Consider the following 17,564-nt stretch of genomic DNA (forward strand, 5'->3'; position numbering starts at 1 on the left):
TCTCTCTCTCTCTCTCTCTCTCTCTCTCTCTCTCAATTCTGAGGAGAGACAAGTGCACAATGATGGCTCCTTACCTCGCAGTGATGAGTGGGAGCTCCAGGCCACAACCTGCCACCCAGGAGGTTACATTGTAGACTGCAGGGGATCCCACTACAGAGAGCAATTCCACCAGGTTCCCACCTGGGCGAGCTGTTCCAGAATCCATCTGAGAAACTAGAGACCAATGATCCAATTATTATTACGTAACTCAAGATGGAAGACCTGCTGTGTGGAAAGGCCCAGATAGAGATGCTGGGTTACTGAGATCTCAGCACACACTTAAAGCTGAGATCCCTACCATCTGCTGCCATGAAGAGCAAAGGTAGAGGGGGCAACAGTTTAGGACCAATAGGAAAATGCAAGGTCAAGGTATAAGGACACAACATCTAATTCCACAGCAAAGTTCAATAAGCCTGAAGCCAGACAAATATCACTCCCTATGCCATAGAGGGAGGACCCCCTACACTGATAATCTGTTAGTGTGGATGGCCACCCTTTCCCCCATTTTCCCCTGGCAACTCCAGTACAACTGATCCTCCTTAGAAAAAACACTGAACACACGACGCACCTGCTGGGGATACTTACTGTGTATCCATAGCGTGGAGTTAACACATGTGCAAAAAAAGTGCCACTTTTAAGACAGACCTCTCTTCAAATCTTGGTTTTCCACTTCATTGGACTACCATTTGATTAATCAACACAACCCCTCTAAGACATTTTCTCGTGTGTAAAATGGAAATCATGATATATACTAATCTGCATAGCACAAAGAGTTTAGTGCGATGGCAGATTTAAGTGACCAGCACAATATATATTTTAATATCCCCTTCCCTTCCTACTAGGTGCCGTGTAAAAGATAGCTTCTTCCCCAAGAGCATACAATCAAGAGCGTAAATAGCTTAAAGGCAGCATCTTTGCATGTCCGATGCTTACTTAGCACAACACCAGGCACAGTGTAGGTGCTCAATAAATGTTTATTCACTCATCTGGCCATGGAGTCACTGAGGGTTTGGCTCTGGTGTCAACTATCTCTAGGTTCAATCACCCACACACACACACCCCAGCTGTGGGATTTGGGGCAAGATACTCAGCCCCTCTTCACTTTGGTTTCCTCATCTGTAGTGTGGGGATCATAGGACCATCTCATGGGGTTCAGAGAAGTAAAGGAGAAATAAATGCTAGCTACCACTAGAACTTGCATAAAGGACATTAGGTGGGAGAATATAATCAAGGGTTAAATTGATCAGATAAATGTCAGACAATTAACTATGAATACGGAGCCTCATTGTGTAGGGTTTAGGTGGCCGTTATATAATCTGCAAAGCAAAGTTGTTGCCAGCAGGGTAACTAGACAAAGCAGATAACATGGTTTTCCCCAAGCTACCTTCAGTCTTCTGTCTTGTCCCTGCCCTCTCCCTGTCTGCTTCCCTCCTCACATCAGCCCTAGATGGTTCTAAATACCGGAGCATTTGGTGGCAAAGAAGTGGGGGCAGTGAGCAAGAGCTCTGGATCCTTGGCTTTGAGGGTTTGGAAGTATAACATGGCACTTAAGAGAGAAAAGTGAGAAGGTAAAAGGTACCTACTATCTAGTCCTGAGTTTCCCAATCAGGGGGTTCAACTATATAAAATATTGATACCCTCAGCCCTCCGGAAATCTAGGTAGCATTTTGGGGATCACCAAAGGGCCCAGCCTGGGGTCAGGCAACAAAGAATTCAGGCAGTTACCCAGGACACCATTTGAATATTATTTTCTAAATGTGCCAGAACATGAACAGGGTTTAAAATAAGCAGTGACTTCGTCTGACCCACACGCTCCCCAAACCCTAAACCACTGAAACGGATAAGAAACAAAATTTTGTTGAGTTCAAAGATGATGTGATTTCAGGGCTGAAAGAGAACCCTCTTGCCACCCACCCCCAAGCTCCCTTGCTCTCAGCTCTGCCATTTTTCAGGCAAAAGACTAAAAAGTTGCATTTTGAGAATCAAAATGTAAATGACTGTTTCTTCCTTTTCTCCTGATGTGGGGGGAGGGACTACTTAAAGCAGTAAAGCTGAGCCCATAGCCACAACAATTTGATGGAAAAGGGAAAGAGAACAGCAGTTGGGAGCCTGGAGGCCCTGGCAGCAGAGGGTACCACCTGTCTTGGCCATGAGCTTCCCTTCCCCTGGGTGTCCATCATCCATGGCCAGCCTCAGAAGGACTTCTGATGAGCAGTTTGTCCCTAAAACCTGTGGACAAGCAAAGCCTAGTGAGATTGCTGTGCCTAAGTAGGGTCAAGGGACTTGGTAGAGAAAGGGGCCAGGCCTGAGCTCTAAGTGACGAATGGGAGGAATCTGGATGGCCAGGAAGAAGGACGGGGCTATTTTCATGAGGATACGCTTACCCTCCAACTCTCACTGAGTCTGTCTCCTATGGGTCGTAAATCAGACCTTTAGCCCATTTACATGGCCAGATATTGCCGAGTTCTTCCATCGCTTTGTATGACAGATATTAACTGATGGAGAGGTGGAGAAGTCTTGCTGCCCTAACTATAATAATAATGTTAATAGTAATAATAATTGCTTATATTTATTGAGCACCTACTATGGTCAGGAGCTGTAATGAGCACTTTATATTATATTTCAGTTAATCTCTGCAGTAATCCAATGAGATAGGGACCTCAATATGCCCGATGTATAGATGAGGAAACCAAGGCTTCTCAGGGAGGGAGTAGTAAAATCAGGGTAAGAGCACAGGTAACAGAAGCAAGAGCAAGCATTGCAGTGAATAGGGGGGGAAAAGGAGAACTAGCTAGAGAGATATAGAGGCCAAGGGCACACAATCCCAACCCCATCTTCTTTCTAGAACCAAGGCAGGCAAGATGGAGAATCACCTCTTCCCTCTCCAATTAAAACACAGCAGCCCCTAGCAGAAAAGTTGAAGGTCAGTATTTGATGGACAGATCCATGGAGGACAGTGGATTCAATGATCACCTGTTAGGTTTGTGTCTGCAATAATAATTTCATCCACATAGAACACGCCCGTTTCCTGAGCCAGTGGGAGGAGGTCAATCCGATGAACCAGCACTGGGGAGTTTGCTAGAGGCATCTGGAGATACGCAGAACGATGCACACACGTCTTCCAGAGGTCAGTGCAAGTGAACTGCCAGCTGAAAAACAAGCACACAGGGAAAATGGGCCTGTCCCTGTGCATCTGCAGTCCTCTCCCATTGGAGGCCTAATTCTCAAATCTGGGGGCCTGAGCACTGTGTGGTCAGAACAAAGACTCCATGAACCCCTGCACCCAAATAGTCCTGTGTGCCCTGGGTACAAACATCTAAGACAGGCTCAGTTGAGCTTGTGATATCACAGTAGGGAATTATTCATTCTTGACAGTCAACATCAGGGGCATTTTTTAATTACAATATAATTGTGTGTCTTAAGCAGATCATATGTTGGGCTTTAATGACAGAGAAGATTAATACTCTTGGATATTACTGGACTCATTTAGGTTTGAAACCATTTACAAAACCCAGAAGAGATATGTGGAAAGAGCACTGAATCAAGGGATGGAGATGTTTGAATTGTATTCCAGAGTCTTTGTTCGCTTGCTGAATGAATACTTCAAATTCTCTTGGCTCTCATTTTTCTCATCTGTAACGCCAGGGATGTTCTCTCAAGTCTCTTCCAAATATCAGGTTCCTTGACTCTATCCTGGTGAGAAACGCCAGATTCCTTCTGGGAAGTATTACATTCCTACCAACTAACTAGTCTTAAATCAAACTTCTCTGGGCACCAATTTTTCTCATCTGTGTTCAGAGCCCCAAGTTAGTATTGGAGGCCCAAATATAAGAGACAGTACCTCAGGTGGGCCACTGTCCCCATGAGAGCTAATCATCCCAGCTGGCAGAATGACCACCAAACTTCCCCATAGATTCGCTACCTTTCGGGGCTGGTCCCCATGAGGCTCCAGTTACAGGTGATGTTCTTCTTAACGATGTTTTGAAGATCCATTGTGAAGGACATGGTCACCTTCAGGGTCTTTCTCATGTAGCCTTTGTATGCAATGCACAGCTGTGGACACCAAATAAGTGCTTCAGCTCTATTAGTGCAAGAAGCAGCCATTCTTCAAGCAACATGTAGTGAGGAGATGCCACCTCCCTAGGGCCCTGCCTCATGCTGTGAGAGTCAGCCTATTCCCATTCCCCTGGAGCTTCCCAGTCTATCTAGAGAGATAAATCATTTAGAGTGAATTGTTATTTGTCCAAAAGAGAGTTATGAAATGCCTTGCACTGTGCTTGGTAATGACGATTTTAGAGTATCTCAATTAGAAAACCCCTGTTCTGACCCAGTTACCTGTGTAACCTTGAGCAAATCACTGAACTTCTCTGAGACTCAGTTGCTTAACACTAAGTCCCCAGCATCTCTGGTTACTAACTCTGAGTTAAGTAAAACTTTTTGGCTCAAGAAGACTCTAGAGCAGGATTTTTTTTTTCTTCAGCACTATTGACATTCTGGATTAAATTATTTTATCCTGTGTGGAGGCTATTCTGAACATTGTAGGGCGTTTAGCAACATCCTGGAACCTACTCAGTGGAGGCCAGTAGCACTTCCTCAGTTGTGACAATAAAAAATGTCTCCATAAATTGCCAGCTTTCCCTTAGGAGGCCAAATTATCCTCATTGGGAGCCTCTGCTGTAGAGGAAAATCTGGGAGACAGATGGTACCCTGACCTAAACCATTTAGTCCTGGCTCCCACTGCTGTTTGACTAGGAAAGGACTTGAAACCACTGCTATAAGCTCAGTCACCCCAGCAAGGCTCACTCTGGTTCAAAGGGCAAATGAGCTGCACTCTTTTATAAGGGATGACACAGCTACTGACACAATGGATATAAGAGAGAATCGAGTCAATCCATTAATAATAATAATAACTATAATAAATAACAACAACTAGCCCTAACTGAGTCCTAACCACTGCACAAGCACGTCACTAATCTCATTTAGTCTTCACCAAAATCCTGAGAGGTAGCCAACATTATTACTCATTTTCAGAGGAATAAACTTAAGACACTGAGGGCATACAGGGTATAGAGTCAGAATTCAAAACCAGATCGCCTGAATAAAGTCTGCTCTCATACATAGAGAGCAAAGCAAATACTAGAGCATGTAAAAACTTCCATAGGTCTCACAGCCAATACAAAGGCATTTTCATGTAACAAGTAGCTAATGGAGGAGTGAAGGTGTCTGTTCACACTGGAAACAGCCCTTCAGAAACCTAGAATCTCAGCCAGAATGCCTTGGGCACATCACAACCATCACTCTTTTGTGCTTCCATTTCTTCAGTCTCAACTCCAGAGTAACACTCGTCCCTTACTCTCCCCACCTCGCCCGGAAGTACGGTGGCTGCTACTTACGTGTGTATACTGATCCAGCCGGTAATCCTTCTGGGCAGCTGGGGGTGTTATGACAAGATGTCGAGGCTGATAGAGGCTGAACCTCCCACAAAAGGGCTCTGTCCGACTGGTGAGAGTACCATCAAAGCTGGAACCTTCTAGGCCTGGAGGCAGTTCAGATAAAATAGGAAAACAGGTGCAGATGTTAAATAGACAGAGCTTCCCAACATGTGTGCAAGGAATGGATTATGGATTCACTGTGCTATTGGTCCCCCAGCCCTCGGGTGAGCTGCATGGGGCTTGGATGCCCGGCAGCCCCCAGTTTGAAGGCCCGGCTATGAAAAATATATTCCATTCACCTTAGAGCATTGAAAATAGACAGTAGGCCCCCTTACCATGATTTAACTTTCCACAGTTTTAGTTACCAGTGGTCAACCATGGTATGAAAATATTAAATGGAAAATTCCAGAAATAAATAATTCATAATTTTTAAATTGTGCACCGTTCTGAGTAGCATGATGAAATCTCACACTGTCCCTCACAAGAGGTGGATCATCTCTTTGTCCCCCTTGTACATGCTGTAGACACTCCCTGCCCATTAGTCACGTGTTAGATGTCTGGTTATCAGATTGACTGTAGCAGTACCACAGTGCTTGTGGTCAAGTCACCTTTAGTTTACTTAACAATGACCCCAAAGCTCAAGAGGAGTGATGCTGGCAATTCAGGTTGCCAAAGAGAAGCTGTAAAGTGCTTAAGTATCAATACAGTCAATAGAAGCCTAATGTTATGTCACAAGCCATACATCACTCACCTCAATTCTCATCACGTTGGCATTTTATCACCTTGCATCATCATGAAAAGAAGGGTGAGTAGCGTACAAGATATTTAGAGAGAGAGCATAATATACTTTTTATTATAGTATATTGTTATAATTGTCCTATTTTATTATTGTTGTTAATCTCTTCCTGTGCTTAATTTATAAATTAAATTTTATCATTGGTGTGTATATATAGGAAAAAACAAAGTATGTATAGGGTTCAGTGCTATCTGAGGTTTCACGCATTCAGTAGAGGTTTTGGAATGTATCCCGCTCAGATAAGGGGGGATACTTACTATATTACTATTTTCTATGTGTACCATGACACAAAAAGACAAGGAGTATCAACGGTAACTTAGTTCACCTAAATATTTTTTTTTAAGAACGTGCCCTCACATTTTTACAATTTAAGACTACTGCTTTATGTAATAATTCCTTTATTCAAGATGCCATTTGAATTAAACAAGATTTGTGCTGCTTTGCTTTGTTCCCCACCGATATCTTTTGCCCTTTTCCCATTGTGTGGCTTAACTCTAACTCCCCCAGCATCCTGGGTGTCTAACTTTGCTCCACCTGAGAGCTCTGGAGGGATGCCTTTTATTTCTGTAATACCCACACCAAGCAGCACCTTCCCAAGCACGTAGCCACTCCCTGGGCCACTCAGGTCCAAATCCAGTTTCCATATGTTTGTTTGACTCTGTTAGCACGTTGAAGAGGAAATGAAAATTGTTCCCATTTTATAGATGAGAGAGAGAGAGAGAGAGAGAGAGAGAGAGAGAGAGAAGGCAATGGTGGAGAAAAGGGCCAGAATTTGTCAAACCAAGGACAGCACCTTGTTCGAATCCAAGCCGGAGTAGGATGTTAGCTGAAAAGGGTTTGAGTTGGCATTTGACTGCAAGTAATTCCTCAAGGGCTGTTTGAATCTGTTAAAAAAAAAAAAGAACTCCTAGGAGTTTGTACAGTGGGGATAAAGACTACCCCTAGTTCCCCCACTTCTCATTATCTCAAGGAGGTCCCACCTGATGGTCTGTGGCATTTGCAGGGATTGGCTGGCTTGAGACATTATCCCAAGTGAGGAAGAAGTTCCCTCTTCCAGACACAGTCAGCATCTAAAACAACAAGAATGATGGGCCTAAATGATGTGTGCTAATTAAGCCAGAGAGACAGCTTAGGAACACAGGACATACTTTCTTGGCTTACTATTTTCTTTCTATTGTAATTTCAATTTTTTTAAGCTCACTACCATCTAGAAACATCTGGAGAACACTAGTGGCATCACCTCATGAAAAATTTTCTTAGGATAATAGACATATCTGTCTCCGTTTATCCATGCCCCGCCCCTTTTCTTTAGAGTGTGAGACTGCAATGTGGTCACTCAATGGCCCACATTCAGTCCTTCTCACCAGGTACTCTTGTTCAGGGGTGGCCTGCTAGGCAGTGGCAGCCACATAGCATGATGCCACACTCTCAGAGTCTTATTCAATCTCTGCTTTACTCCCAGTATATTCCCTGCAGGGCCCATTATACTTTTGTTATGGAGAAAGACCTATCATCTTAAATTACTTGTTATTTTTAATCTCTTACCTCATTTGTTATTTTTTACTTTGTTCTATGGTCATTTGTGTACAAGTTTTTCTGTTTGACTGTAAACTTTAAAAGGCAGAGTCCATAATGACTCACCCTTGTACACCAAAAAGTGACCAAAAAAGTACATCAAAACTGTCCAACAAAAAATATGGGGCACAACTGAGAGACCCAGAGGCCTTGACTTTTACACAGTAGACTTAGAAAATACAGCCTGTGGGGAACTCGGACCTGAATTAGTCAAAAAGCTATGGAATTTAGTGTGTACACGCTCAAGCATGCACATGTGGGTATGGGTGTTCGGAGGACCTTGTCTCTTCTCTGGGGAGTAAGCTTCCAAAAGAATATTTACTTGGAGCTTAAATTCCTGAAACTAAGTACATGAGTAAGATCATCTCAACAAAAAGACTTCGCACTTTTATTAAAACATTCTCACGGCCCTGTTGGATAGCAGCCTATTTCTTGGCAGCAGAGTTATAACTGCAGCTCAAATCTTCTGGCTTCCACCCAGTGATGCTCCCACTAGGCAAGACTATATTCCTTCCAGAGTTCAGCCTCTGAACCTAACCCCATGGGACTGGGAAGAGATGCAGACCTGGATATCCGGAAGTCTCTGAGCACTGATTCGGATCTGCTGCTTCTCCCGGAGGTAAGTGCTGACCACAGTGGGATTCAGCCAGGTATTGTGGATCTGGACGCCGATTCTCATCCCCCTGCTAGGGGCTCTCCCATGGTGCTCTGCTTCCAGGTAGTACTTGGCTCCACCGAACAGCTCCAACTTGGGGCTCTTCTGTTGCCAGGTCCCTTCATTCCCATTCTGCTCCCAGGAGTCAAACCAGCCAGCGGTGCCCACCCTGATGGAGGCCACCTTTACCTGCACCCCAATAAATATCATGATCAACACTCTGAAACTTTTGGGCCTCTTTCTCAGACAGCAAGTGTCTAGACAGCTATTAACAAGGGACTTGGGAACTGATCTGTCTTTTCCAACAAGTTAACCCAGTCATACTAGGACCTATGGTTGTTTATGCCTCTCCAACCCTCAGTCTCTCTTTCTCTTTTTCTCAATTGAATAGTATTCATGTGAGGTTGGATGGGCTGTGTTCGGAGCAGGAAGAGCCAACCCGAAACCCTTGGTTGACATGATGCTGTGGATAAAGTAATAGTAAGCCCTTCAAGAAGTCTACAATGACTTGATCACATAAAAATCTATGACATTCCTCTAGCCGACTACCAAAACAATTTCATTGAAGAAGCAAATTAATAATTTGAGAAAAAATACTGTGGTTCTTTGTCAATGACACGAGTAAAATTTAACTGTTAAAAGCACCTTTTCTTATCCTTCAAAACTGATCAGGAAATTTCTACATAAGACTGACTACATCCCTACCCAAAATTAATGGAAAAAGCACAAGTTTTAGAGTAAGGCATATCTGAGTTTGAATCCTAAATATATCTCTTATTATCCAACTGTCCCTGGATAAGTCATACAATCCTTCTAAACGTCAATTTCCTTATTTGGAAAATGGAGATAAACATACATAGCTCACAGAGATACTGTGAGGATTATAGAGACAAAGTATATAAAAAATGTAGCATAATTCATGGCTTACAGCAAGTGCTCAATAAACAGTAGGTACCAACACATTCAGCAAAATTCTTTTCTTTTCTTTTTTTTTAAGATTTTTATTGGGGAATTGGGGGAGGGGAACAACGCTGGGGAATCAGGGAAGGGGAACAGACAAGTTGCTTTTGTTTTGTTCTTCAGTCTAGATGTGGAGGATGTTGCTTCACTGACCCAAATTGGCACCATCATTGTGCTCTTCCCGGGCGAGGCAGATCAGTTGCCGGCTTCTGGATGGCTGCTCATGGCTACACATGGTAGCCCATGGCAACCCACTGCAGCAGTGGCTACAGCCTACGCCGTCGCCGGCGACTCACAGCAGCCCAGCTCCAGGTTGAGCTGCCGTTCACCATCTTAGCTGTTGAGGGCAGTGTCACTGGCCCTCATATATGGGATCTGAACCGGGGCCCTCTGGCATCCCAAGCCAGCTCTTAACCAAAGCACCACTTGTCCAGCCCGGCAAAATTCGTTTTCAACAATTAAAAGCATGTCAATTATATCTCAATTTTTTTTTTATTATAAATAAAAAAATAAACTCCCCCCACCAAAAACATATTAAAATTCCCAGTTGCTTAATGATGTGTTACAACAATTAGTACACATGCAAGCTTTAGTTCTGATTTTTTTTTCCTTCAGGAGTGAAGGGCTGGGGACAAGGAAAAGGAAAATGAGAAGAAGGTGAATACCTTGGTCCTTGGACCTTCTGATGGACTGAAATGCAGGGAAGCTTGGCTGTCTGCCTGGATCCAGAAAGTGTAATTATTTGTCTCTGGGGCCACAAAGAACCCACTGAGCCGTGCTCTGTAAAGCAGAAGAATGGAGTCAAGCACGAGCAACCAAGGCCTGAATCACGGACCCAGCGAATGGCTGTCCTTGTATTTTGTTTTTCTTTATGGTAATGGAAAAGAAACACTTGACTCTTGTGCCATGTGATTGGCCAGAGTACTCTGGAAACAGCTATTCCTGTGGCTGGTCTCGATCTCTCAACCCACCTCTTCACGCAGGCCACTGCTGCCCCTGCAGTCACGTCACTTTCAGGAAAGTTGTAGCCGAAGCATAGGGCTGTCTGGAGGCTTAGCTGAGAACACTGACCTCACACAGCCAGTGCAGGGCCAGCCCATGATAGGAATTCAGCCAATAGTAAAAATTATGCTTAGTATTAGACATAAAGAGGGATCACTGCTCACAATTTGCTCTGACTTGATCTATAACCCTTGTTCATTGTCTCCTTTCCAACACATTAGTATAAGATATGTTAGATCACACACATACCGCAACACCTGCAGAGAGTATTTTTTCCAGTGAAAAGTATTATGGTCCATAGAGAAAAATCAATTTAATGTGTCAACAATTTGAAATTAAAATACATAACTGGCAAATTTGAAGAAGATTGCAGGCAATTTTGTGAAACATTTTTAAAATAAGGCCAATATTTTTAAATGTTTAATATAAATTCTAGTGACCAAGTATTGGAGATAGCCATAACTAAGAAAATGATTAAACTACCACAATAAATACCAAGAATGCTTTGGATATGGACTCCCACTCTTCCTACAACATACCTGAAAGGTTGCCCTTCCTTTGACCAAAATCCAAATGGAGAACTGGCATTAGGGACAATCTGCCACCTGTACCCAGGGGTGGCTTCAGTCAGGTCCAAGCCCTCGGCAGCATCTCCAACTTCAAAAAGAAGCCCTCGATTGCCTGTAAGACATGTATCCCTCATAAATATCAAAGGGCAATCCTCCCCAAATTAGAGAACTACTTTATTTCAGGTAACACAGTAAAGGTGATTCAGGTTCTATCTAGAAAGGTGAGTCAACTGAGATTCAGATGGAGAAGTCATGTGAGAGTTTCTATAGATGATACAAATGATCTGGAAAGCAGAAAATACTGCTTGGTGTAGGGTTTGGCCTCTCGGAAAGAGAGACTTGATAAGAAACAATAAGAGGAAATATTTTCAGAGGACCAGGGAACAGCAGGGAGCCCTTTTTAATGGGAATGTCTAGAAAAGAGAACCAAGTCCTGGAGAAAATGTGAAACAGCAAATAAATGCTGTGGTTGAGTACAGAGGATAATGTGATCGTGTACTTGTGACTTGTTCAGGAGTGGACTTCAGTATCTTTTAAGGTCCAGTTTAGCCTCAGAGTTCTATTCATGAAACCCCGCCCACCCCCAACCTTTTCCAGAAAGTTGGCAATCCTTATATTTTTCACATGTCATGGCCTGAATTTGTGGATCTGCACATAGAACAAATTTCATGACATGTAGCTATTATATGACATTTTCAGTGATGTTGTACTTATTAATTTGTGTTTTATATTAAGCCAGCCCTGACACCAAAGGCACACGTGCAATCAATATTGGATAGAAACTTGGATTGAGGGTAAAAGCTCTGGAATCATACATTTGTGGGTTCCGATTCCAGCTCTGCTACGTACCTGATATGTAGCTTTGAGCAAACACCTTCATTTTCTCACGCACAGGGCCAATAATAAATAGAAACAATGCGCTAAAGACTAATGGAGCTTGAACTATAAGTCAATGATATCTCAGTAAAGCTGGGGGGAAAATTTAAGTCAATTTGACAATTCTGGCAAAAAAACACAAAAACCTAAGGGAGCTTGAAATATATATACAAAGATACCAAAATATAGTAACTACTCACTAAAGGATAGCTAGGGTAATTATTATTATTTTAAACTACTACTATTATTCCTCATTAATCCTTAAAAGGGTAAATAGATAATGAGTAAGCAGAAAAATAAGAGCATATTTTACTATGCTTGAGGTTTCTCAACCCCAGCATTACTGACATTTTGGGCTGGATAATTGTCATGAAGGCTGTCCTGTGCACTAAAGGATGTTTATTGGCACCTCTGGACTCTAGTCACCACAGGCCAGTAGCACCACCACCACCACCATCCCAGTTGTAACCACCAGACATTGCCAAACGTCCCCCGGGGACCATTGAGAACTGACTTACATAATAATTTGCCCTACTTCCATGGAAGAAACTTCAAAAGGTCTTCATAAAGGCACAGTTAACTCTCAAAAACAGCTGCACTCAGGAAATTACCCGACCATTCCAAGTAGCTAAAGCAGCAGCTGCTCAAAGAGGGGACAGCTCGCTATTTCCTGACACAGGAAACGCATTCAATCCATCCTTGCTTCAGCAGTTTTTCTTTCATTGGACAGGAGCTTTCTCTGAGTAAAAATTGCAGGTCTGGGACCTGGAAAATGCCCAAGCCAAAGCTTTGCATGCATTTTCACACCTGAGTGTTCTTTCTTTAGAGAGGTTCCTCCACCCCGCTGAGTTACTTTCCTTGTAAGTGCAGAGCTTCTGTTGTTGAGCAAACTGGCTGCAGTTTAAACATGAATCAGTCCTATGGGGCAGGTAAGGAATGCAGGCATGCAGCCTGTGATTACGGGTGGCATGACAGCCAACAACACTCAGTCCCTAGCTACACCTGGGCCTCCATCCTAATAATGCTTAGCAGAAAAGTGCTCCAGTGGTGTTCTTTACACTTGCAGCCATGATATGGGAGCTTTAAACAGAGAAGGACTGATGGAACCTGCTACCTTGACTTCTCCATTTCTGCCCACTGAGCCATAAACTGGTGGCAATGTCACAATACATCTCTACTTTTCAAAGTAGCACACAGGTGCCTCAGGGAAGAAGAAATGACGTTTAAATGCATCCCACTGTGTCCCACTTTCAGGCCTTGTCTGCTGTCCTTACGAGCACAGAAGAGTATATTCTACTGCTCCAGTCTCCTTAGACAACGGGCCTTCAGCTGACCCAGAGTGTGGAAGGAGGCAGCATAGGGGTTCCCGCCAGGAGCTATAACAATGGCTTGATTGCAGTTATGCTTCCTCGATCATGGTCCCCAATGAACCCCATTAGCCGTCTGTCTGGCTGAGGCTAGGAGTACAGAATGTCGCCAAGCATATGAATAAAGCTAAAAGCTGCTGAGAAATAAGAGCCCTGACAGTGGTATCATGGACCCAGAACTCACTGAGCAAGCTAACCAGTCAAATGCTGAGACAGAATACAAACACTGTCATTTCCACTTCCTCACCCCTCATGGTTAAAACTTAGCCAGAGGCATGTGCACAGCCCTGGTGACTTCCTTACCTGCCTGAGGAGCAGTGAGCCTTGCACCTTCTCCTGGAGCCCTAGAGGTGCACTCAATCTTCCTGGGAGACACGTGTCTAACATCACATGGAACGCCTGAGGAGAATTTTTAAGTTAGATTAGAGATAGAGATAAAGATAGATATGTGTATGTAGATTGGATGACAAGACCACAGACCCACTCTGAAGCAGACAGGCTTCTATTCTAAGGCAAAGGGCTGGATATGAACAGCACAGCAAGAGTGGTCATCTCAACTGAAGGAGGCCAGGCAAGGGAGAGTGCAGAGCAGTAGAGCATAGGTCATCTTAAAATTAAAAAAAGGAAGCAATGCAATGCATTAGCATTCACTGAGGATGTACTAGACCACTCAGCTGAGCTTGGGAGGGTACATGTGACATGCATGTGCCAGGACATTTTTCTGTATCTTTGGTGTCACCAGATAGAGGAGTACCCCATCAGGCAGAAGAAAAGGTTCTAGAGAGTTTCCTCTAAAGGGTTTGCCATGGGGGCATTCCAGGAAAGCATGCACGGCCATTGCCAGCTCACTCTCACTTGTCCTTACAAAAAGTGCTAAGGAAGGAGGGGAGTGGCTGCCTTCTAGTAGAAGTTTATCTTTGTGAAGAAGCAGCTGTGCTTCTCCCCTCTCCACACCTAAGATGAGGACACCCAAGGGAACTGCCCATGAATTGTGAGCATGTCTGCCGTTCATCCTACTCCTGTTATATGTTTGCAGAGCTGCAGGACTGCAACCCTACCTGGTCTCAAACAAACACAGGTAAAATACCCTAGAGCAGCATGGTGCAAGGAGCCAGAAAAGACCAAGGTTCTTGTCCAAACCCTCTCTACGTCATAAGAGACACATCATCTCCCACAGCATTTAAAACTGGGAACTATTTTCAGTCATTTCAACTTAATTACCTGCAATGGTAACCTGGGCAGGAACGTCAAAGAAGTCTCCTGTAATTGTGACGTCTGTTCTTCCCCCAAGACTCCCAGTTTCTGGAAACACAGACAGTATTTCTGCAAGAGAAAAAAAAAAAAAGAATGCAAGCATCTGACTGTAGACCAGGATGTGACCCAGTTAATAAATAATATAAGAATGGATACTATCAAGTTATTTCTTACCTTAACTTTCTAAGACTAGCAACAATTGGAATTTTTGTAGTAATAGTAATTTAAAAATGCATATACTAAGAAAAGGACTCCCATATAAAAATATGTATAAACACCTATATTATACAGGATCAGTATTTGAAAGGAAAGAAAAACGCAGCCACTCAGGCTATCGGGGAAAATCCCTACATACCATGATGCTTTCTTAGGAAACCTGCCTCCTGACCTCAAGGTCTCTGTTTACAAGTCACGGAACAGTAGGCTATACTTTATGGAGGGAGCAACTTTGGATGCACCAAGCAAGGCCTCAGTTTATCCACCTGTGTCTGCAATTTGCTCTGAGCAGAAGAGTGAATTACTGTTTTCAGTGCCCTTACACTCCTCCCATCCTGCAAGCCCCTTCTCCGTGTGCACTCACACTTCATACCCAGTCCTTCTTGTTGTCTCCTGATTGCTTTAAGACTGTGTAGATGCCTGATCAATGCACTATGTACCTGAAGCTGAAGTAGAATGATATTGAATGTCAAGATAACTAAATATATAGGTATACATAGTCACGGGATGTGGAGTACAACATAGGGAAGATAGTCAATGGTATTGTAACAGCTATCTAAGATGTCAGAGGGGTAAGAGCTTGGTGAGTGGGTTATCACTTTAGGAGGCATTTAAATGTCTAACTATTATATTATGTTGCATTGTACACCTGAAACTAATAAAAAAATAAATTTTTTTTTTCAAGATTTTTATTGGGGAATTGGGGGGATGGGAACAGTGCTGGGGGAAGTGGGGGAAGGGGAACAGACAAGTTGCTGTCGTTTTGTTCTTCAATCTAGTTGTGGAGGACGTTGCTTCACTGGCCCAAGTTGCCACCATCACTGCGCTCTTCTCTGGCGAGGCAGATCAGTCGCCGGCCTCTGGACGGCCGCTCACTGCGGCTGCTGGCCGCTCACGTTGGCTGCTGGCTACACACGGCAGCCCATGGCAACCCACTGCCACAGGGGCTGCAGCCTACGCCGTCGCCGGCGACTCATGGCAGCCCAGCTCCAGGCCGAGCTGTTGTTCAGCATCTCAACTGTGGAGGGCAGTGTCTGGCCCTGATATGTGGGATCCGAACCGGGGCCCTCCGGCATCCCAAGCGAGTTCTTAACCATCACGCCACTCGGCCGGCCCAAAAAAATAAATTTTTAAATAACCTTCAGGAATATGTCACATATCCCTAAGAATTTAACTTTTTCCGATCCCTTCCTCTCCTGTGATCAAACTATCACTATCACCATCATCTCCAGTGCATCCTCAAACTTACTCCAAAAGAGACTAATTACACCATGTAAAGAAAATAAAGGCAAGGGTCAAAATTCGGCTTTTGCAGAATTAGGCTATCTAGGGAGTAACTGACATTTGCCCTGTGACCTACAAAATTTATTGTACTTCTGACAAAAGTAGGTTCTGCTGCCTCTGGAATCTGAATCTACCTCACAGACACTTTCTCAGCGGCTTTGTGTTTGTATTCAAGCCTCAAATCGAAGTACTCTTCTTTAGTAGCCAATTTTCTTGAGCTGAATTGAGTTCACAATTTCATGCTAGTTTCCAATTTCCAGCTTTCATTTTTTGGTAGGGAGGTTTACTCATCAGATAGCAACACAATAGCTTAGCATCAGTATCAGAAACTCATCAATTGTTAAATGAATGAATGCTCAGAGGTGAGATGTTAAAGGAGCTGAAAAGATGTGTTTTTCGAGTTTTCAGTGCTCCCTCTTTTTGGTTATTTTTCAAAACATAAAACAAGGATGGCTCCCCCTTTCTTTCATCCAATCTCTCTCCAGAAACTTTGTATAGAAGTCTAGGATCGAGCCTTTTTATTGAAACTAAAGCTGATGCTCATACAAGCAACTTCATTCTCATCCGAAACCAAAAGGTCATCCATAATTGTAGGGACAGCTTCAGGTGTTAATGGTCACAGAGAAATAGCCAGAAGAAAGGAAAGGAGGGTGCAAACTTTAGTGAGGGGTGAGGAAAGGAGTGAGCATTATAGGGTGAAGGGAAATAGTACCTGAGTGTGTCTGGTACAGGAAGAGTTCCTGTTTAGCACTGATCAGCCATGCAGTCTTATGTACCATTGACCTTTAAAAAAGACAAAATTGTGTTTTGGATGAAAACAGCATCTGAAATTGCATATTTTTTCATGGGTTGCCTGAGAGAAAGATCATGGACTAACCTCTAGTGATCTTTAGAACAGTTTGGATGCCAGCTCCCTTTGATGACTAGCGAATGATACCAGTGGGGCAAATTGTATATTCTGATCTAGAAAATTGTTGTATGAGAATAATAATGCCTTCTTCACAGTGTATAAAAAGCATTAAATAGAATGATGAATGTGGAAGGGCCTGGTGTGGAGCTGGCCTATAGTAGATACTCAACAGCTTTATTCCTTCCTCAATTAAAGAGTGAGAGAAAGAATACATACTTTAAATTGTTGTAGTTTTATGTAACCTGTCACCAGCATCACTGAAAGCAATATTAGCTAGACAATGCACTTTTAAGAAAAATACCTGCCAAATTACATAGTGACAGAATATGAGGTAAGTCATACAGAAAGAAATTTATAATTCTAATTTATCTCTCCAAAGCTCTGTGAAATTTGCACCCTTTCCATCTTGAAATTCGTGGAATGGTACAATGTATTTCATTAAACTATGTACTATTTTAAATGGACAGTATTATGAGAATACTTACAATGTAATTCCCAAAATTCTGCACCATCACCACATTAAAATATTCACACTGCCTCAAGATGAGTACGTAGGACACAATTGTATTCACTCAAGTATAAGAAATCAAGTGGTTACACAGGGTTTTATTATTTTATTCTGTACAAGT

At 43.1% G+C, this 17,564-nt stretch overlaps 1 protein-coding gene across 3 annotated transcripts in view; it reads right to left on the bottom strand.

Annotated features, from left to right (window-relative positions):
- Positions 1-17,564, bottom strand: part of PKHD1 (PKHD1 ciliary IPT domain containing fibrocystin/polyductin) — a 460,535-nt gene that overhangs the window by 421,465 nt on the left and 21,506 nt on the right. For all 3 annotated transcript variants that reach the window (XM_019658751.1, XM_019658750.1, XM_019658752.1), the window contains exons 12-23: positions 16,738-16,808; positions 14,493-14,594; positions 13,575-13,670; positions 10,999-11,140; positions 10,123-10,237; positions 8,408-8,686; positions 7,248-7,337; positions 7,061-7,151; positions 5,433-5,575; positions 3,962-4,092; positions 3,013-3,188; positions 75-213 (exon numbers count right to left, since the gene is read on the bottom strand). In XM_019658751.1, coding sequence (XP_019514296.1) covers positions 75-213; positions 3,013-3,188; positions 3,962-4,092; positions 5,433-5,575; positions 7,061-7,151; positions 7,248-7,337; positions 8,408-8,686; positions 10,123-10,237; positions 10,999-11,140; positions 13,575-13,670; positions 14,493-14,594; positions 16,738-16,808 — 1,575 coding nt within the window. The remainder of the gene's footprint in view (positions 1-74; positions 214-3,012; positions 3,189-3,961; positions 4,093-5,432; positions 5,576-7,060; positions 7,152-7,247; positions 7,338-8,407; positions 8,687-10,122; positions 10,238-10,998; positions 11,141-13,574; positions 13,671-14,492; positions 14,595-16,737; positions 16,809-17,564) is intronic.

Source organism: Hipposideros armiger, unplaced genomic scaffold (genome assembly GCF_001890085.2).
Source record: "Hipposideros armiger isolate ML-2016 unplaced genomic scaffold, ASM189008v1 scaffold_288, whole genome shotgun sequence".
Lineage (NCBI taxonomy): Eukaryota > Metazoa > Chordata > Mammalia > Chiroptera > Hipposideridae > Hipposideros > Hipposideros armiger.